Here is a 22639-nt window from a genome sequence, read left to right as displayed (position 1 = left end):
GGTGACAGGTTGTTGTTGTTTTTTTACCAATACTTCCAAATATTTCTCCTCTTTTGTTTTTGTGATAGGCTTACTTCCCAAGGAATATTTTAAGCATGGTCTTTTGCTACTATTACCCGTTTCCAGTACTTTGCATTTATTGGTATTGAACTTTATTTCCCATTCTTGGCTCCACGCAAAAATAGTGTCTGAGTCTTTTAGCAATAGTCTACCGTCCTCATATGTGTTTGTGTGTGCGTGCCATGGACGGTGTTACGCAGTTCAAGTCATGACTTAAACCTGGTTAGAAGCATCTGTGACTGTGACTCGGGGAATTCATATAAGTCCTAACCACATGTCTCATACAAACGATATTGTATTGTGTAAATTTGAGAATAGGCAGGATGTATGCTTCTCAAACAACAGGACCAACTCCATGAGTGCATTTATTCCCTTTACCATCTACCTGTTATCCCCACCTCCTCCAGTGGCGGCACCAAGGGGGCGCTTGGGGGGACTGTAGCCCCCCCCCCCCAAAAAAAAAGTGGTCAGCCCCCCCAACTGAAGTGAGCAAATTGAAAATTTAAAACACTCATTGAAATAATTTTATTATTAAGTGGAATTTTTAATGGCCAGGGCTAAAGATTTGTTAGCCATCAGTGCTAGCCCTACCATTAACCCCCTCCCCTTCTAAAATGAGGATAATATATGTGTATTATTATGGCATTATGCAAGTTCAACTGTTTTCATTATATATAACCCACGCCTCAAATCACCTGTAACCCATTGTAGAAATGTCACACATTACAGATAGCCTATCTGTAATGTGTGACATATATATGCATAGCCTATCTGAGATAGGCTATGCAACGAATCAGGGTGTGGCCAGGTGACAGTAGTATTCCCAAAGTATACGGACCAGGGGTTCTCAAAGTATATGGACCAGGGGTTCTCAAAGAAAATAAACTTTTTACCGGGACCAAAACAGCATGGTATGCCTCCCATGTTCAGATGTTCGTGAATGATCATCTGAGTTTATTTTCTGAGACCACCCCCTCGTCAACATGTCAAGTCCCTCCTCAGCCCCCAACAAATAATCCTAGCAGAGCTCCCGTCAGGGCGGTGCCCCTGGACCCTAACAAGGACCCTAGGCCGGCCCCTTTGACCCCATGCTGGACCTTGGACTACGCCTTTCGGAAATTATATTACTATTAGCCCCCCCAAAAATTTGCTCAGCACCCTCTTAGCCTCCCCAACTAAAAATTCCTGACGCCGCCGCTGTCCTCCTCCCATTCCTACTACGCACTAACCCGGTGCGTTACACATTCATCAGTCAGAAATTAAGAGACAAAGAAAATCACCAAGTGCCCCTAAGACCACGATGTGTTATAATTATATGTTCATGCAACATATATGAACAGCAAAACTGGGCGTGTTCTGCTTTAATTTGGTCGTGGTTTGCGCTCCCAAACTATTAAAGCAATATAGGTGCCAGTATAGTATGTAGCCTACAAAATTTTTCTTTGGTATAATATGGGACCTTTTATTTCGGTGTGAACCTGTCTCTTAAGCTTTAATAGTTTGGGAGCGCTAACCGCGGCTAAACTAAAGCGGAACGCATCGAGAAACGCGCCCATCTCTGGAAGGCAGGTACTTTTCACGGGAAATCTAGGTTTAGGCTTCCTTAGATTCGAGTAGCTGCCCTTCATCGAGCTCATTTTCACCCTTATCTCCCAAGAAAGCACGCCAGCGTCGAGACGGGGGTATATATATGTATGTATATATGGTTGTTGTTTGTGATCTACATTGAGTTTGGTGAAACAAACGAGATGATGGTTTGTTGGCTTTAATGTCTTCGTCTAGAGTGCTCTACATTCTCAGATAAACAACGAGCAGAATTCGGGGAGTTGCCAAATTCTATTTATAGGCACAAAGTGGCTGTTGCCACTACACTTAACTATAATCATTTATTTCCTCCTATTTCTACAATGCACACTTTCATTCATACAATGTACAATGCATGGACTGAGTATGGACACTCAGTATTCATGCATGGGTCCATATTTACAAAGGGAGTAAATAAAGAAATATAATATTGACGTATGCTGTTCTTGCAGTTTGGCAATGTTGGACGCAAATGTCCCGGTCACTCGGCCCAGATGTCCGGGTGAGTTCAGATGCACCTGGTCCTTATGACCACTGTCAGGTCCGACAACAATGGGAGTTTTCTGAAGACGGACGTTCCATCCTGCACCAAGTGCGTGCGTGCGCGCATGTGCACGCAAGACATCAAAAGGATTGAATAGTCCCTTCAATCATCTTGCAACATTTTTAGATTTAACTTCTACAAATCCTGGTAGTTGAATGTAACAGTTGCTACCATACATTTGACTGGAAACCCCAAGCCCCATACTGGTTGGTAGAGATCATTGTGTCCATGCATAAATCTAGAAATATTTCAATTGTGCCTGTATGGAGTCCCCCCCCCCCAAAAAAAAAAAAAGAAAAAAAAAAAAGTAGATTGATTTTAAGTCAGGGATACACCTACCCTTCACTCATTCTACACTCTTTCATCATCCATCCAACACCCTGTCTTTGTCACTTCTATTTTAACTCCTTATGGATGAAGGATCAACCATGTCTCCCACCCTCTGCTTGGGTCAGAAGTAATGCATCAAGAAACACAATCTCCACAGCAGGGCCTGGTAGCTAAAGCTGGTTTACACCTATGGCTTCATTTCAACTTTCAAGTTGTTCCTTTGAGCTTCTATTAAAAGTTAATGAAATCTGGCATTGCCATAGAATTATGTAATGCAACATTAAAAAAAAAGTTAAGGTGCTTCGGATCCAAAGACTATTTCATAATGTATTTCATATTAGTCATTTTAGTTTCATGTATTCTTTCCATGCCAGATTGTTGGAAGAAGAATTGGAACATTAACAGCTGAATGATTGTGATATCCAAAACAACAATAATAATAATAATAATCAGACTCTTCATTCATGGAACAAGAACCTAGTGCATAAAAGCCTGACCTGTTGCACATATGCAAACATTTGTAAAAATAATGTGGCAAAAGAGCATGAATATATGTTGCATAGTGCGCCTGGATGGTTAGTATGGACGTGACGTGATTTGTAACGTGTGATTGATGCGTGATTTGGAGAGTAACCAAGGGGTATGTAGCGAGGGTATGCGTGGGGGGACGCAAGGGGGGTCCCGGCGTCACCCGCCATACCCCGGATAGCTACCATACTCAGTGCAAGCTTAGACCCAGTGTTAAGCATGAGTGTCAATCCTCCTATTCGTTAGTCAAAAGAAAGTGACACTCCTGCCTTTTCCTGACCAGGACAATGGGACCTTTCGCAGTCAGGCTCGTAGATTCCTATTAGCGCTAGAATTTTCAATTGTCTCGGATTTCACGAGGCAAAGGGGTGACTTAGCTAATTTGGAAACCGATATTTAAAAAAAAAGATACGCCATAAATTGCTGCATAAATGTATTTAAAATTAAAAACATGACTCATAATGTTATAATTTTTACTTACTGGTGTGTGATAAGGCTTTGTTAATTTAATTATAAGGTAAAACTAAAAATAGGTAATTATTTTTACTGAAGTAACTATGAGCAGTAAAAATTAGAGGATGTTGATTTCGATTTGTGCAGTTTATCTGAGTGTTGAAAAATAATGGATATCACTGTCACGTCCTGTATATGAAGATAATCAGTGAGATAAAAAATAACAACAGTGGTGGCAGATGTACGAAGTTAACGACATTTTTGTAAAGAATAGCCTCTTAGATCTGCTGGGAGCTATTTTCAAACAAATATGACTAATTTTACGTGTGCCGTGGCAAACTGCATGTCAGATTCAAGAAAAAACAAGAGGAAGACAAAGCTTATCATACTGAAAAAATTAAGTCTTCGATGCAAAATTATATTTTCGATACATTACATGGATTTGCCTATTGCTTGGTGCATTCAAATGAAAGTATATATCAGTATATGTCCATTGAAGTCGGTAGAAAATGACAAATTGCTTGGCTTGATACAATTATAGGCTGTTTTACGAATATCATCTGTGATTATAAATAGAGGGTCAAACAATGCTATATGCCGTTTGCAATCATGAAATTAATTGACTTAAATTTCAGACATAATAATGTACAACGATACACCTCTGTAAGCTTATACGACTTGCCCAAAAAAGTATTTATTTTCCGGCAAGAATTACAAAATCTGGCGATGTCTGGTATCAATTTGCTCACTGCGAAAGGTCCCATTGCATGTAAGATTCTTCCATCACTCGTGATTTCCGGATCACGGCCCATGTGCCGTAGAAAAGGTGAGTTCAATTGCAAGAGACCGTAATAATAAGCTATATTGGTGGCACTTGGACCTTTTAAGATTGTGCCACTTGGTACAAGGAGGATGGGAGGAAATAGTAGGAAGGGTAGTGAGTGGTTGGATGAGGAAGCAAAGAAGGTTGTAGAAGAGAAGAAACTAGCATTCATAGATTGGTTACAAAATAAGATGAGAGGTACAAAGAGAAGAGAAAAGAAGTAAAGCAATAAGGGAGGCAAAGAGGAGAGCAGATATGGAATAGGGTAAGAGTATGACAGAAAATTTGGAAAGTAATCAAAAGATGTTTTGGAAATGAATAAAGAGAAAAAGAAGAGGCAAATCAAGTAGAGAAGAAAAGGTAAAAGGTGCAGATGGAGAGATGATAATAGAAGAAACGACAGTAAAAGGAAGATGGGCAGAGTATTTTAGGGAGTTGCAAAATGTGAAGGAGGATAGGGAGGGAAAGGTAGTTGCAATGGGGAGTGCTAAGAAAATGAGTGATGAGTGAGAAAAATGAGGAGAAATAAGGAAAGATGAGGTGAAACCAGTTGTCAAAATGATGAGAGCAGGTAAGGTACCTGGGTTAGATGGGTGTCATGCAGAGTGTCTAAAAAAGGGAGGTACAGTGAAGGTGGACTGGCTGGTGAGATTGCTAAATGTTTGTCTAAAAGAGGGTAGAGTGCTGGAGGACTAGAGGAGTACATGTATAGTTCCACTTTAGAAGGGAAAAGGGGACAAGTGTGAGTGCAGTAGTTTCAGAGGGATCAGTATGTTGAGTGTAGTTGGTAAAACTAATGGGGGAGTTTTGATTGAGAGGATTAGGAGAGGAACAGAGGGAGTAATTAGTGAGGAACAGTGTGGATTTAGGACAGGTAGGGGTTGCACGGATCAATTTTTTGTGGTAAGGCAGATATGTGAGAAAGCTTTAGCAAAAGGTAAGGATGTTTTTGGGCCTTTATCAATTTGGAAAACGCTTATGACAGGGTAGACAGGAAGGCACTATGGGAGGTATTATAGATATATGGGATAGGAGAAAAGCTATTAAAAGCAGTCAAGAGTTTTTACAAGAATAGTAGAGCTTGTGTTAGAACCAGAAATGAGAGAGTGAGTAGTTTGAGGTAAGGGTGGGACTTTGACAGGGATGTGTTATGTTGCATTGGCTGTTCAATTTATATATGTATAGGGTGATGCAAGAGGTAAATGCAAGGATAATGGGCCAGGGGTTGGAGATGGTTAAAGAAAATGGAGAAAAGTGGGAGATAAGCCAGTTGTTGTTCACTGACAACACTGTGTTTGTGGCAGGGTCAGAGGAGTGATTAAGGAAGTTAGTGAGGGAGTTTGGGAAGGTGTGTGAAAGAAGGAAGTTGAAGATAAATATGAGTAAAAGTAAGGTGATGAGATGCACAAGGGGAGAATGTGGCAGCAAATTGGAGGTGTGTATTAAGGGATAGAGATTGGAGAAAGTGGACAGTTTTAGATACTTGGGTGCAAATGTGGCAGGAAAGGGAGGAGTGGATGCAGAGGTTGAATGTAGATTGAGAGAAGCAAGTAAATGCCTTGAGGGATTAAAAAGCATAATGAGCAATAGATATTTGGGAATGGATGTTAAGAGGAGCTTGTATGGAGGAGTGATTGTGCTGACAGCACTGTATGGGGCAGAAACATGGAACATAAGACAGGAAGAGAGGGGGAGTTTGAATGTTTTTGAGATGAGGTGCCTGAGAAGTATGATAGGGGTTACTAGGCTGGATAGAGTGAGAAATGAGGAGGAGAGTGGGGGTGGAAAGGGACTTGGGAGATAGAACTGATGAAAGAAAATTGGGATGGTTTGGACACATGGAAAGAATGGGTAAAGAAAAACTAACGAAAGAGATTTGGAAAGCAGATGTGAAAGGAGTGAACATGAGGGGGTGACCAAGGATAAGATTGATGGATGGGGTAAAAGGGGCATTGGGAAAGAGAAAGAGGGGAATGTCTGTTGAGGAATGAAGGGAGAAGACAGAAGATAGGGGTGAATGGAGAATGGTTGTGTATGGATAATGCTGTGATGCATGGAAGGGCGTGGGTTGTGAATGGGGTGAGGGAGTACTGTATGTGTGAATGATATTTTGATGCAGCCTGAAAGGATTTCTCCCTGTCTTCTCCTTTTCTGCACGAGGGGATAGAGAGGGGTGGGGGTCACCGATGAAATGAAACGGCCTTGCTGTGGATGTGCTGTGTCTTGCTACACTGCTTCTGACCCAGGGCAGTAGGCAAGATGCAGGAACGACCCATCATCCAGGAGGAACCAAGATAAGAGGGAGGGAGGGGGGTGAATGGGAGTGGAATATGTGTGGATGGAATGAGTGGAAGTGGATTTTATGCCTTTTTTTCACCTCCCTTGTAAGGGGGAAATAGTCATTGGTATATGTATGTATGGATGTATATACCACTTGGTCATGACTTTTAATATGATAATTTCCTTGGATGACAGGTTTTAACATTTCAACTATATACCTAGTGAGCAAGAAGTCTTTCAGTTGACATAACCCATCCCCCACCTAAAAGTTGTATTCATAAGCATCCCCATGGGGTGCATGTACCAATGTAAGAACCATCAGGCTGCATGATATACTTTATATGAAAAGGGGTACATCCTTCTCATATGTGCTCTTTGCAACAGTCAGGCACTGCATCCCTGTGCCACTGACAATTTTAATCTAAATTTCTTTATTGAAAACCCTGTTTTAATTCTTACAATTGTTGGTGTGCAAATAAAGGTTACCAAGTAGAATTCATTGTTTACACCCTTTTAATAAGAATTGGGTATGGCTTCATGGTTATCAACAAGAGCTGAACCCCCCCTAATATTTCAAACAAGGAGCCAAGCAATGTTTATGTTATCACAACACATTGATGATATCTTTTATGTATATATGAACATATGAACCTGCAAGAGGTTAAGTGTCCAATGACTGATATATGGTAATTTTACATAAACTGGTACTCTTCATATAAAAGTGTCATATTTAGACACCACCATCAATTTCTTTATGGCACTGAGGAATGCTATTGCTAAGTCTATTCAGTCTTTTTTTTCACATCAGAGTAACTACATCGTTTGAGGCAGAATCTCAGGGTACACAGCAGCATAGCAAAACTGAGGTAAAACAGGAGGCAGATTGTGATGAAGAAGGTGATCCACACATCATAATTGTATAGGAAGAACCTGAAAAGATCGAATGAATGTCAATTTATCTCAAGATGTGGAATCTGTTGTCCATCTTAATTGTTCAATTGCAGGCTTCTGCAGGCCATAAAATTTTATCAATCTGTTCTCAGTCTTGGTTACACTTGAGTTTTCATCAAATAAGTATTGTTTGTGATAACTGGTTTATGATTATATAAAGAGTAGAATATGTTTCTTTACCAATTCATATCTGCTGCAGGACATCGTAGGTGTTCTGTTCCACCATGGCGAATGACGTATTCAATCCAGTAGACAACGGTCTCTTCAGGACTCATGGGCTGGTCCTTTATGATCATACTCTTCCTCTTCATACTCTCCTGAAGTCTAGTTGAGTAATTTCCATTAGATATTTGGCTTTAGGGTCATTTAGATATATTTACTTATCCATACACCAAATGCCTTATCCCACTTACAAGGGGGCCATAAATTCATTGCCATTCACAAATAACACCATGAAAATGAGCAAATAATTTTGTGCAAAAGCTTGGTCCCACACACCCATCCCATTACATAAAACAAGCTCTAACTGTAACAAAAAATACTGGCAGCATACAACTCGTATATTAGCAATACATAATGAGTCTAATCTAAAAAAAGAATTGCAAAACAAACACTCTAAGAGTTAGCATGGAACTCTGACATCAGCCCTACTGGGAAATCCCTCTCATGACAAGAACTACACTAAATGTCTACATTCTGGCCATCAGCCAGCTTTAGAATGATGGTATTACATAGCAGAACTAGCCACACATGCAATTACCACAAAGAAGATTCTGAACACCTCATATTGCTTTGCCTTACCCAGACAAGGACACTATTTCTAGGAGACCAAGCACAACAGATCAATAGACTAAACCAAAGTGGTATCTGAATTGATATGCTTCTTATGCAATTTAATCTACTTAACTCATCTATCTTGGCACCTTTTGGACAAAGGGTATGACTGCACTTCATCACAGCTTGTGCCAAGAACAATCCAGTAAATTATAGTTTCATGGGTCCCAACAGCTAGAGCTGCTCCCCCACTGCTTCATATGGTGACCCCTTCCCTTTCCTCATCCACTCAAAATGATTCATGAAGTACAGCTCTATTGGTGATTTATTCACTAATACTTTCTGTATTCTTTCCTGCTTGATACATTCCACATGCATGCAAAACTCTTTTCATTCCATCCATTCACCTTAATGTTTTTTAAAGATTCTTTGGAAAGATATGACAACATTTGTCTCCAAATACCTCAAGGTCATAGGTCTACTGTGATCACAAACTAATTACTCTGACATTCAAGGTTTGTATATATGTATGGGTCACTGTCACACCTATTAGCTTGTGTTCTCACTGTTCACTCTTGCCACTTAAAATAGCTGCATGTATCATATCTAAACACCTTATCACAATCATGTACAATACCTTGGATCATTTAAAGCAGCTTTCACAGTTGCTACTAAAGTGTCTTCTGTTAGGTTTTCCCACTTTAAGAGATGCACCCATCCCTCACGAGCTCCTTGTCCCAAGTTGTGATACTGGTCTGAGAATATGGGCATACCAACAATTGGCACTCCATGGTAAACAGATTCTTGCACACTGTGGATACCACCATGGCTGATGAAGAGACGCACATTTGGATGGGCTGCCAAGAATAAAGAGTTCTATGTACAAATATGCAAGTTTTACAGAGAATTATAATTGAAAATGGCAAGTACATTGAAAATGTGATCAATAATATGAAAAACAGCATTTGTTATCACAGGGGTTGATGACTGGATCCTGTATGAAGTAGTCTTGTAAGATGAATGAAAGAGAATACTGGGTCTCTCCTCAGGCCCATAGCCACAGGAGGGCTATGGAGGGGCTTAGCCCCCAAAAAAAATTCAGTAGCCCCTCACAAGCTCTCAAGTTCATATATTTGTATTTTTCAGTCATTTTTCAAATACACTGATTGTCAGAATAAAACTGTAAGTTAGTTTTTAGTTCGGTGCAACCTAATAGGTTTAAGAATATACTTTGCTGCAAACATATGTCCTTAACCTATTATCTTGCAACTTAGCACCACCTGCACATGCTTGTACAGGTCGACCATCACTCATCCGGCAATCATTAATCTGGAACAATCAATTATCCGGGATTATTTTCGCTACTGGCCACTAGCATTTGGTGGCGCTGTGTCCTACAAAAACAAATTTGAGCAGGAATTATAAACATCAGCATCCAGCAATCTTTTCCTCTCGTGATTTTTACACTTTGGTAAAAAAAAAAGAGTTCTATCCCCTACCATGGCTCCAGTGAATAAAGGAAGTGACAAGCGGATGGATGTTGATGCCAGTGCCCCTGTTGTTCATCATTATACTGACTCAGAAATTGTAGAAATGGTTATAAGCCCAGAAAAACAAACCAGTGAAGGAGAAAGTAGTGATGAAAATGAGGAAAAAGTAACAGAAAGAATTTCTATTGAACATTTAATTCAGTTGACAGGTGAACTGCTGAAAGGTTTAGAGCAGCGGAGTTTTATAACTGAGCAAGAAATAATGAATATTTACATGTTGCAGGATAAATTTATCAAAGAAAGGCCTAAGTATATGAAGCAACAAAGTTTGCAAGATATATTAAACAAAATTGCTAAAAAACATTCAGCAGACATGTCATCTACAGCAGACGTGTCTAGCGAAAAAGCAGTGCCTTCTACGTCTAGCAACCCAGGAGTGTTGCTAACGTCACCAACACCATTACGTCTAGATGACAATGAAGATTCCGACAGCCTAGATGATGTGTTTCAGTGATGATCTTCAGTACTTTTATGGGAAAACAGATTCATATGTTTTAGTCGATTTTTGTATGCTTTGTTTTTATATTTGGAATCGGTTTTGTGGCTCTCTGTTGTACTTTTTCCAATCTGTTAATGTCTTTAAGGAGATTTGATGACCATACAGAAACAGCATATTCCAAATGTGGATGAACTAACGATTTATATAGCTTTTTAATGAGAGATGTACTTTTGAAGTCAAAAGATCACACAATCAGTCCTAGAATCTTATTTACTTTCTTAGAGGTTGAAATACACTGCTTAGATGATTTGAGATCATTACTGATAATTACGCCAAGATCTTTTTCCCTATCCATTTTTGTTAACAAATTTCCAAATAACTTGTAATCATACTTACTGTTATTTTTACCTATGTGCATAACCTTGCATTATTTGTGTTAAATTTCATTAGCCACTTTTCAGACCATTGTTGTAATTTATCTAAATCTTCTTGAATATCTAATTGATTTAAGTGATTATTTGCCATTCTGCACAGTTTTGTATCATCAGCAAAATTGGAGACAATAGATTTTAGTCTGCGGTCTATATCATTTATATATACAGTACTTGTTTTGAATAAATTGGCTGAAGCTAATGTCAAGTTGAATCTGGAAAAATGTGAGTTTAATAAGACTGTATTTGATTCCCTTGGTTATGTGATTTCTGGAGAATAAAGTTAAAGCTATCCTTGATGCTCCAGTACAAAAAAAGATTGCATGAGCTTCAGTCATTTCTTGGATTAGTCACTCATTACAGTAGATTCATCCATAAGTTTTCCGAAATGTGTCACCACTATTATTTAACAAAAAACAATGTCAAGTTTGTGAAGTCAAAACAATGCCAAGTAGCTTATAAAGTCATGGAAACTTTATGTACATCTGATGTTTTATCATGCTTTACTGGAAAGTCAAAATTGATTCTAGAATGTGTTGCTTCTCCAGTATAGGTGTAGGTTGTGTATTGATACAGGTTGAAAATAATGTTGAGAAACCTATTGCATTTGCTAGTAAAAAGCCTACTTCTGCAGAGAAAGATTACTCACAGACTGACCAGGAAGGGCTAGCACTAGTGTTTGATGTCACGAAATTTAAATACTATCTATTAGGTAGGAATTTTGAGTTGAGAACAGATCATGAATCATTTCTTGGATTGTTCAGAAAAAAACAATTCCGATAAATTGATATGCAAGATTAATCAGATGGTCTGTTTTGTTGTCACAATATAGCTATAATCTTGTTCATAAAAGTTGTAAAACCAACATAGTTGCTGATGCTTTGAGTAGGTTACCTATTGATAATTGTATGAATTCAGGTACACCAGCTGAATATGTGAAACTTGTATAAATTTTCAATGCTTTTACCTTTTCTTTTGAAATTGTACAGAAACTGACAAAAGAAGATCATGTACTGAGTAAATTAATTTCTCTTGAAAAATTTGGATGGAATAACAGTTCAGATGTTTGTAGAGAATATTCTCATGTTGAAAATTATTTATCCATTCATAATAGTGTTGTTCTGTTAAAAAATAGAGTTATTGTTCCATCTGCCTTAAGAACTAAAGTGTTACAGCTACTGCATTCCAGTCATAATGGAATTGTTGCAATGAAAGCTGAGGCTTAGGAAAACATTTGGTGGCCCAGGCTTTCTGATGATATTGAAGAGCTTGCAAAAAGTTGTAATGAATGTTGTGTTAGAAATAACCAAGCTTCTTCAAGTAAAGTGATGTGGAATTTTGCTAGTAAGCCTTGGAGTAGGATTCACATTGATTATTGTGGACCACTTTTTTTTTTTTTTTTTTTTTTTTTGGTACAAGTAGTAGATTCTTATTCTAAGTTTATTGATATTCAATATACTTCAAGCATGGTTAGTGCTAATACTATGGATTTGTTAAGGAAAATCTTTGCTAATTTTTGTATTCCTGATGTCATTGTTTCCGATATGTTGCTTATTTTGTTTCTGCTTATATCAAAGAGTTTTATGAAAGGAATGGAATAAAACTGATCAATCCAGCTCCCTTTCATCCTGCATCCAATGGATTAGCTGAGAGATATGTTAAAAGTTTTAAACAGGGAATGCTAAAATATCAACGTGGATCAATTAACACAAAAGTTAGTAGGTTTCTGTATAACAGGAGAACCATTCATTCAGGTACAAAAGAAAGCCCTGCTGAAGTGATATTTTACACAAAATTTAAATCTCCTCTGAACATATGTAAAATAACTAAAATAAAGGAGAAAGAGAACATGTTAGTTAATAAGCAAAATGCTCTTGATTGTGTAGAAAGCAGATTTGAAGTTGGACAAGCAGTTTTTGCAAAAAAAAAAAAATATATATATATATTCTAGAGGTGAAACTTGGTTACCCGGCATTATTATTGAGGCTACAGGTGCCAGAAATTATGTAAAAGTGTTAACCGAAAGTAGAAATTTAATTTGGCGTAGACAATCTGATCAATTGAAAGCTAGGTATAATACTATTGAAAATGAAAAATCACCAGTTTCTTCATCTTCTCTGATTGTCAAATTGAACATTCATTTGTTAAACCAAATACTAACATTAATGGTGGAAATGGTGAAAGTGTAAATGACTGTGTTACCAGTGGTACCATTTCACAACCTGCAGTTGCCACTGAGGTGCTTCATAATAAAAATAATTTTGACAAACCCATTAATGAACCTTATGTTCCTACTGAGCCAGTATTGAGAAGGTCAAATAGGTCAGTGAAACCTCTTTATAGATTAACTGAATGTAATGTTTTTATGTTCTGTATAAACCCAAAAATAAGAGGGGAGGAATCTGTAGTGTATTCAGATTAAAACAATGTTTAGGTTCATGGCGATAAGTGCCTTTTGCTTTTGTTTTGTTGATGTTTTTGCATGCTTTGGGCATCATGATATAAACAGAAACAGTGTAATATACAGTATATGGTGTTGTGGCAAGCATGCATTTGATTTATCCTTCCTAATTTAAGGATATTGATAAAGAAACTAATTGACACACACGGAAAAACCTAAGATATAACAGATATCATACTGAAGAAATCTTGCACATCTTGATGGGAAGCCCCACAGAACAGACAAGTGGACCACTAATAACAAATTGGAGAAGAAATCTTCACTTGCTCACCTAAGATATCCTGCTGGGGAAGCCATTTTGATATATGTACATTGGGTGGCAGGTCCTCCATGTATCCACTGTTCCACTTCCAGAGTACTCTCTGTTTCAGACGACCCAACCCACGTACAAAAGCCAAACGGTAGCTGCAACCAAGAGTAACAATGTGAACCACAGGAATCTGAACTTATAATCTATAATGTTTTAGGTTTCTATGACAAGTCTTCCTCAAGTTAAGGACCTAAGCATAGTCTTCAGCCAACTGACATCCCTTACAGAATTTATTTTGGCAGATGCTAGGCAACTTTATTCAGCTAAAGACTAGATTACAATAAAATAGACTTTTTTGGAACCTTAATTTTCCAGATGAATTATAAAGAAATGAAGCCAGAACAAAATATAGGCATGCTGTCACCAGGATAAAGGAGTAATAGTACAATAATTTCTTCCAAGAAAAAAATAGTCAAAGATATTAAGTACTTTTGGAAATACTTTAATTTTGGACAATGAAATACATTTAGAACTAAAGGGGGCCAAATATAAAACAGGTTTTAATGACAGCAATCCTGTAAAATATTTAAATATTTGAAGAAAAAATATATATATACTTTTCAGGCATATCTGAGGTGTTAGCCACTGAACCAAGACTGAAGTAGATAACTCCATCATCCCCAGCTCCTTGTACCCAGTCTTCCAGGTCCTGTAAATGAAAATTTGCTATAAGTATATAACCAAGGAGCTGAGGAAAATTAAATATTGAATATGTGATTATGGCTTATGAAATGCATTAAGATAGTTGGAGTGAGAACTTTAATAAGAGAGCTGGGCAGTGTGCTAATTTCAATATGGTAGTAAGAAACAAGATCTTTAACCCATTCAACTCCGATGACAAGATGTCTTGTCATTTGGTCAAATAAAACAAAAAATCATAAAACACCAAAATGTTTGATCAAACACCAGAAAAATATGACGTCAGTCCTCGCTTCGCTGCGAGCGAAGCGAGGACTGACGTCATATTTTTCTGGTGTTTGATCAAACATTTTGGTGTTTTATGATTTTTTGTTTTATTTGACCAAATGACAAGACATCTTGTCATCGGAGTTGAATGGGTTAAAGAGGAATATTACCTGATCATGTTAGAATATAGAATATTAGTTTAAGGTCAAGGATTTAATTGGATATTATTTTTTTGGAGTTGTATGTGACATTCTGGGGAAATTATGTCTCTCACTCCACCCCTCCATTATGTCATGAGGACATTTTTGTATGTATGAATCGATTAGGAACCTTAAATTTTGGCGAAGGAGAAAAATTCCCACCTTCCAGTTCAGCATTTCTAGGATTTTAGGGCACATGAATATTCCACCACCTTAAATTATGAAGTGGTAGGCGGGGCCTTCAACAAGGATACAAACACAATCCTAAGCACCCGGAGGGTATAACACAAGGGGTAGGCATTCAAAGGCAAGCCCCATTGGCAGGTAGGTTCAAGTAGCTTGGTAAAGCATTGGAAATTATGGATATATTGCATATAGAAGTTAGCCAATTTATATAGAGATTCAAAGGCAAGCCCCATTGGCAGAAACAAAAATGGGATAGGGAACTTCTAACATACACACAATTACATTAGAATCGAGGAACATTATGATCATAAGAATCATATGTATCTAGCAGTAGAAACCAATAAAAACCGTTATGAAGAAATGGCCATTTCTTCATAACGGTTTTTATTGGTTTCTACTGCTGGATATATATGATTCTCTCGGCCACAATCCCAGGATTGTGGCCGAGAGTTGCCTTCTCACAACAATAAATTAGTGGATATTAGGTTAGATTATTATGTGTAGAATGATAATTAAAAGGTGGCTGGAAGGTTTAGTGACGTAAATCTCACATGTTTCACTCACACCATCGAAAGCGTTAAATAATTACCCCCCCCCATGCTACTTCTGTGTTCATAGATTATTACTGTATTGTAATCCAATGTAAGATTTTGGCAAACTTTGATATACATATATATAGTGGTTCATAAGTACAAACTATCAGTGTCAAAATGTGATAGAATAAAAGGAGTTAAGGTTAAAGGGAAGTATATGCATCCTATGGGGAGGCATTCATACCCCCAACCCAGTATCTTCTATGAGTAGAAACCACACATTACTGGTCTATAAATATATTATGTTGAGTATGGATTATGAAGGAGTTACATGTCATAAGTGTTGTGAAAATCAAATATAATTTTCTCATAGAACAGTAAAACAAAATTGATTTAGACTTGAATTTTATGTTTCCCTTCACTCTTGATCCCGCAAAAGCAACATAACCCCTAAACAACCTAAAAAAAAAAAAGGGAAGGGGGGGAATGGAATAAAACAGTGTGGTGTCCACAAATTACTACATGTTCTAACAATAACCCTTGTAACTGGGATAGTGGCAGCAAAAACATGAACAAACACCTTATGAACACTAAGCAGAACAATCTTGATTAATGTAGAATTTCCCAACTATCACTCTATATATATATATATATATGTATATGTTGAAATAATCCTATTTTATCTGTGGTAGTTGGGGCCAGACATAGTTTTGTTCTTATAAAGGGGGAACTACATCATGCCCATTCTTTAAGCAAATAAATAGGTAATCGTCATACCATTACAGGCACTACATTAGTTTATGCAAAAACCCTCAGGGAATGTTTTGATATTTTCTTTAGAGTAAGATAATACTTTGACAGATGAACTGATTCTGTGTTTTATCTCCTATATAATAATAACCTCCCTTCTGTTCATCTGTAAATCCCATGAGCACCCTTACCTCTATCTGGAGGTACAGTCCTCAGGGGCTGACATTCAATTTCTAGAATGGCCCCAAGATCTTTATAATTTTCAACAGTATTTTTTCCATCACTTCAGGTAAGAAGGATTGACATCCAATGATTGTTTCCCTCCCACTTTTTCTATAATCTGGTGCTACAGAAATGGTACTACACTAATACAGTACAGACAAATGTCCAACATTTCTTCCCAGAGGATGTATGGGGGAGCCTGAGAAACATTGCCAACATTTGTGGAGCTGTAGGTTTCCAGTCAGTGATAAGTGACAACTGATGCCCTAAGATGAATATATCCACCGAACAGTGACTAGAATATGATTAAGACACCTCAACAGTAAAAGTGTTGGACATTCATAAAGAGTAAGAAAAAGTGTAATAAAGAATGGTCATACCTGAGGAAGAGGTTTTGGAGGATGGATATGGAGTCCTCCAGCATGGATAACAGTGGGCACATATGGTCTGGGGATCTCCATACCACGATAGCTGTGGTGGTGTTAGCATCCATTTTCACCACAAAGGAAAGAAACTTTATTTATTCACAGTTTAGTGGGCAAGTGAATAGAATAATAGAGGCACAAACATGCAAGAAATCAGTGTCACCACTTAATAGAAAAAGATCAAAATAAGCTGAAATAAATCACTTGCTTTATATGCTCTTCACTCGTCTTCCCGTAAAATACAACTAGGTGAATACAGCCGTCTAATACTGACACCTAATTCACTTCTTTTCATGAGAACAGGGATACATTAGTGTGTTTTATTTGTTACAGGATAGATGATTAATACCTGTATGAGGTGGTTAAACAAGAAAGACATCAGAAGGAGTCATCTTGTCATCCATCATCAAACTTAGTGAATTTTCTCATTTTCATTTGGAGGGGGAGCCCCAGGGGGCTGCCAAGTGGTTTTGGATTGGATTCAAGATCCCCCTGTATTGGCTTTGTACTTTATGATAGACCACCAAGTTCTATACTTCATCAGTCCCCCCCCAGAAATCAACCACACAAAACATTCACAAGACTATTAAGAACTGCACTGGCACATCTACATTCAGGTAATCATACATACATAAACCAAAAGTTTTTTTTCCCCCCTTACATGGGAGGTAGCCAAAAGAAAAAGGCATTAAATCAGTACCAACATAGAATTAGTAATGGCATAAACTCCAGTTGCCCCAGATGCAATCATGACACAGAAGACAGCACGTTGCACTACTCCCCTCCACTCAACTCTTACGTAATGCCACAGAAAATCTCATCATTGAGTAATTTATTGGTTGAAATGGAGGCTGTGGGTCTCCAGGAAAAGACCATCATTGCAAGAAAGTGATTGTCAATGCCAGGAGTGCAGTGCTACCAGAGCTCACCAGAGCACCACTCCAGCACCTCTGCAAGTGGGTGGTGGCTGGTTTAGTGGGGGAAGGGTGAGAGGATGAGGGATGATGGCTTGAATGTGATAGTTTGTGGCGGCAGGAAAATATTAGTATTACATTGATAATATTAAAAATTTTCTTATTGTCAGGCCCTCCAGAGATCTGGTACCTATAGAACTGACACTGCACCCCTGGTCAGTGCTAAGATAAATAGTAGTGCAAGTTATATATATATTTTTGACTATTAAATCCAATATTACTAGAAGTTTAATGATACATGGGTAAAAGAAAATATCAGATATAGAAGTAGTGAAGAACCGTTGAGAAAAGATATTTACAATGGAACCTGAAATTGTGGATAAAATTGAATACAAGACAGCATTTCAAAAGAGTGACCATATACTAATAAAGGATTACAAAGGTGGAGCGTGCCGACAGTACACCTTTTGGTCCATATCTAGGTTGGATGTGAAAAAAAATCATAATAATAAAAAAATAATAAATGAAAACTATAATAATGTAAATAACAAATAAAATATATAAATAAATGCATAGGTATAGTTAGATAATAAACAAACAGGCAAATAGCAAACAATAATGAATTGACACAATAAATGAAAATCAAAACAGACAAATGATAACAAAACAAAAACAAATAATATGAAATAAATTATAATCATTACAGCATCTTGCTTAGGTGTTTATCTAAATGATTCTTAAAGCTTCGAACTGAACTACATTGCACTACCTGTGCAGGAAGTTTATTCCATTCATTAACTATATGGTTGGCAAAGTTGTTTCTACCTACTTCCAAATTTAATCTATTTCCGGACAGTTTGAGACCATTGTTTCTTGTCTGATTCTCATTCAGTGTGAAAATTTTGTCACTTTTGATGTCAATTCCCTTTAGAATTTTAAAGACCTGTATCAAGTCACCTCTGAGTCTACGCTTTTTTAGAGAAAACAGATTCATATGTTTTAGTTGATTTTCGTATGTTTTATTTTTGATAATTGGAATCAGTTTTGTGGCTCGCCGTTGTACATTTTCCAGTCTGTCAATGTCTTTAATGAGATTCGGTGACCATATGGAAACAGCATATTCCAAATGTGGACGAACTAACGATTTATATAGCATGTTAATGAGTGATGGACTTTTGAAATCAAAAGATCACGCAATTAGTCCTAGAATCTTATTTGCTTTCTCAGAGGCTGAAATACGCTGCTTGGATGATTTGAGATTGTTACTGATAATTACCCCGAAATCTTTTTCACTATCCACTTTTGTTAATGAATTTCCAAATAACTTGTAATTGTACTTACTGTTATTTTTACCTATGTGCATTACCTGGCATTTACTTGTGTTAAATTTCATTAGCCACTTTTCAGACCATTGCTGTAATTTATCTAAATCTTCTTGAATATCTAATTGATTTAAGTGATCATTTGCCATTCCGCTCAGTTTTGTATCATCAACAAATTTGGAAATAGTAGATTTTAGTCCATGGTCTATATCATTTATTTATACTATGAATAGAAGTGGCCCAAGAACGGAACCCTGAGGAACTCCACTTGTAAAATTTGTCCATCTAGAAGTTTTTCCATGTAAAACAACTCTCTGTTTTCGACCATTCAACCAATTACTCGTACTAGTCCAACTTAATAGGCTACCACTTATTGCGTGCAAAGCTAATTTAGTAAGTAGTCTTTCATGTGGGATGGTATCAAAAGCTTTTGCAAAGTCTAGATATATTAAATCTATATTGTTTCTTTTGTCATAATTCGAGATAACTGTGTTGTAGAATTTGAGTAAGTTAGTCATGCAAGAACATTTCTGTGAAACCATGCTGGCTATCATTTATCAAACGGTTACTTTCTAAATGATGTTCGATAGCATCTCTGATGATAGTTTCCATTATTTTTCCTATGATTGAAGTCAAACTTATAGGCCTATAGTTATTTGGTTTCTTTTTGTCACCTTTTTTGAATATAGGAGTAACGTTAGCTGAACTAAAGGAAGAAATTATATATGTATATATATATATAGAGAGAGAGAGAGAACTGAGAAATACAGAAAAGGAAGACTGATGTACAACATAATGGACTTTGTAAAACTTAAGAAATTCTTTCAAAATCTAAATTGGGAGAACTTTTTCAAAGAAGAGACACAAGTGGAAGAGAAATGGATGATTTTGATGGAAATCTATAATGAAGGAGTGAATAAATATGTACCAAGACAGATACATGAAAAGGTGTACATTAAGTGCTGGTTCAACAGAAGATACAGTGAGGTGAAAGATAGAAGAGATATAGATGGAAAAAATATTTAAAAAATGGAAAGTGATAAATATATATCAACCACAGAAATTGATATATAAAAGTGTGCAGAGAGGAAAAATGAAACTATGAAAAAGATCAACCCAAATTATTCTATAGATTTGTGAATGGTAAACTTAAAAATGAACAGGAAATGGAGAAACTATGTCATGGAAATATAGAATATACAAAAGATTGAGAAATGGCTGAAGTCGATTTTCACTAAAGAAAAAGTACAGCATTGGGAGGAAGGAATTGAAGTGCGATCATCCCCCATGAGGGAAATAACAATAACACAAAAAGAAATAATGGATCATCTAACAAACCTTGATGTCAGGAAATCACATGGCCCTGACGAAATTGCAAATTGGATACTAAAAGAATGTAATAAGAACTAATGGACAAAATATGTAATAATAAGTTGCTCACTCAAAGAAGGAAAAATACCAAAGGACTGGAAAAATGTCAATATTGTACCAATATATAAAGGAGGAAACAAAGAAGAACCAACAAATTACAGAAAGGTCTCCCTTATACTGTAGCCAAAATTTGTGAAAAAAATATCAATAATAGATGGATAAAACACCTGGAAGGAAACAACATAATAAATTCGAGACAATTTGGATTCAGACAGGGAAGATCATGTGCCACAAACTTAATCTGTTTCTACTCAAGACTGATACATATAATACAAGAAAGGAATGGATGGGCTGACTGTGCTTTCCTAGACTTACAAAAAGCCTTCAAGAAAATACCACATAAGAAAATTATAAAAAAAAAAAAAAAAATGAAAACATAGGAGGGATATAAGGTAAATTAATAAACTGGATTGGGATTTCTTGCACAGCAGAAAAATGAGAGTAGTGCTCAAAGAAAAAGAGTTCAGCTTGGGAGGAGGTGATTAGTGGAGTTCCACAGGGATTGGAATTGGCTCCAATAATGTTAGCTATTTATGTGAATGACATAAATGAAAATGTGGAATGTTACAAGAGCTTCTTTGCAGATGATGCTAAATTGCCAAGGAAAGTGAATACTGAAGCGGATTGTGAATCACTACAGAGAGACCTAAACAAGATTTGGAAAAGGAGCCAAAAATGGGAAGTAGACCTCAACATAAAGAAATGTAGCATAATGGAGTTAGGAAAAAGTAAAAAAAAAAAAAATATATATATATATATATATATATATACACACATATATATATATATATATATATATATAATAGTATCAGGACAACATAAAATTGGAACAAAGGAAGTAAAGAAAGTGGGGTCTGAAAAAGACCTGGGAGTAATTATCTCAAATGACATGTCCCCTGGTAAACAGATAAACAAAGTTGTCAGAGAATCTTACAACTTGCTAAGATTAATAAAGGTGGCTTTTACCTATTTACATGAAGAAATGGTTAAAAAAATACTAGTCACACTAATAAGGCCTAGACTAGAGTATGCTATGACAGTATGATCACCCAGTACCAAAAAGAATATAAAGAAAATTTAGCAAATCTAGAGAGCAGCCACAAAAATGGCCCCAACACTTTCAAACCTGTCATATGAGGAAAGACTGGCTAAATTGAAATTACTGACTTTGGCACAAAGAAGAGAAAGAGGCAACCTGCTGACCATTTACAGAATCATGAAAGGCACAGGAGTCCTTGACTTACTAGATTGGGATAATAGAAATACAAGGGGACAGAAACTCAAAAAGGATAGTTATAGAAGAAACCTGATAAAAAAGAATTCCACACAGAGTGGTGGATATCTGGAACAAACTGGATAAAACAATAGTGTGTGCAAAAACTATACTGTACATGAATTTAAAACCAAACTAGACACTGAGAGATACAAAGACGGGACACCATGAGCATGGCTCCCCTTCCTGTAAGATACAACTAGGTAGGTAAATACAGACCTCAAGGTTTAATGCTCTAGCGCTCTAAGTCAATACAGTACTCTGAAGTCTTAAAAAGTTTTCATGATGGCATAATAAGATGGCCCTAGTATCTCATTTGCCAGCTACTGACCTGTTCAGGAGGATCAAACTGACTTTCTCGCGCATCTCTTGAAGTGATGGCATGTCGTCTGGAAGGAGGCCACGTGCTCGACTCTCCTTTTCAGCTCTGTAACCAGAGGAGGAGTGAAAATACTAATGCTCTGAAAGAAAAGTGAGTACTTAGGGTGCATTCATTAAGGAAATGTGTTTATTTCATTTATCTATTTATTCTATATTGAAATTTCATCTGAACCAATAGGCAGAGTGATTGGGAAGTGTGGAGTTCCAGGAAAAAATCCTACTGGAGAGTTGATGGTGGAGATGTGTCTCGAAAGAGTTGATGATAGTAAATAGTGTTTAGGAAGAAAGTCAAACATAAGTACACATGGGGAGGGTGGTAGATAGAGTGTTAATGGACTATATAGTGGTAACCAGGAGTATACTAGGAAGAGTTAAGGGTGTACATGTGCTAAGGGGAGAGAGTGGGGGAATATCAGATAACTTTTTGGGGGAAGGTAAGTTGAGGGTGGAGGATAGGTGGAGAAAGAGGAAAAGGGCAGAAGGTAGGGAGGTACTTAGAGTGAACTGCTTAAATGAGAAAGAAAAGAAGGAGTATAATAAGAAGCTGAGAGAGGAGTGGTAGGGAGTGAAGGATAGAG

At 37.1% G+C, this 22639-nt stretch overlaps 1 protein-coding gene across 3 annotated transcripts in view; it reads right to left on the bottom strand.

Moving 5' to 3' along the window:
* Nucleotides 1-1811: 1811 nt before the first annotated feature.
* Nucleotides 1812-22639, bottom strand: part of LOC143040702 (UDP-glucosyltransferase 2-like) — a 45854-nt gene continuing 25026 nt past the window's right edge. For all 3 annotated transcript variants that reach the window (XM_076212028.1, XM_076212030.1, XM_076212027.1), the window contains 7 exons: nucleotides 22012-22107; nucleotides 16696-16786; nucleotides 14076-14167; nucleotides 13480-13613; nucleotides 8965-9184; nucleotides 7734-7877; nucleotides 1812-7532 (listed from right to left, as the gene is read on the bottom strand). In XM_076212028.1, the coding sequence (XP_076068143.1) occupies nucleotides 7385-7532; nucleotides 7734-7877; nucleotides 8965-9184; nucleotides 13480-13613; nucleotides 14076-14167; nucleotides 16696-16786; nucleotides 22012-22107 (925 nt within the window). In that variant the 3' untranslated portion in view covers nucleotides 1812-7384. The remainder of the gene's footprint in view (nucleotides 7533-7733; nucleotides 7878-8964; nucleotides 9185-13479; nucleotides 13614-14075; nucleotides 14168-16695; nucleotides 16787-22011; nucleotides 22108-22639) is intronic.

Source organism: Oratosquilla oratoria, chromosome 29 (genome assembly GCF_046742065.1).
Source record: "Oratosquilla oratoria isolate Oo_2021 chromosome 29, ASM4674206v1, whole genome shotgun sequence".
Classification (NCBI taxonomy): domain Eukaryota; kingdom Metazoa; phylum Arthropoda; class Malacostraca; order Stomatopoda; family Squillidae; genus Oratosquilla; species Oratosquilla oratoria.
The sequence above is the reverse complement of the archived record's forward strand: the minus strand, read 5'-3'. Positions and strand labels throughout refer to the sequence as shown.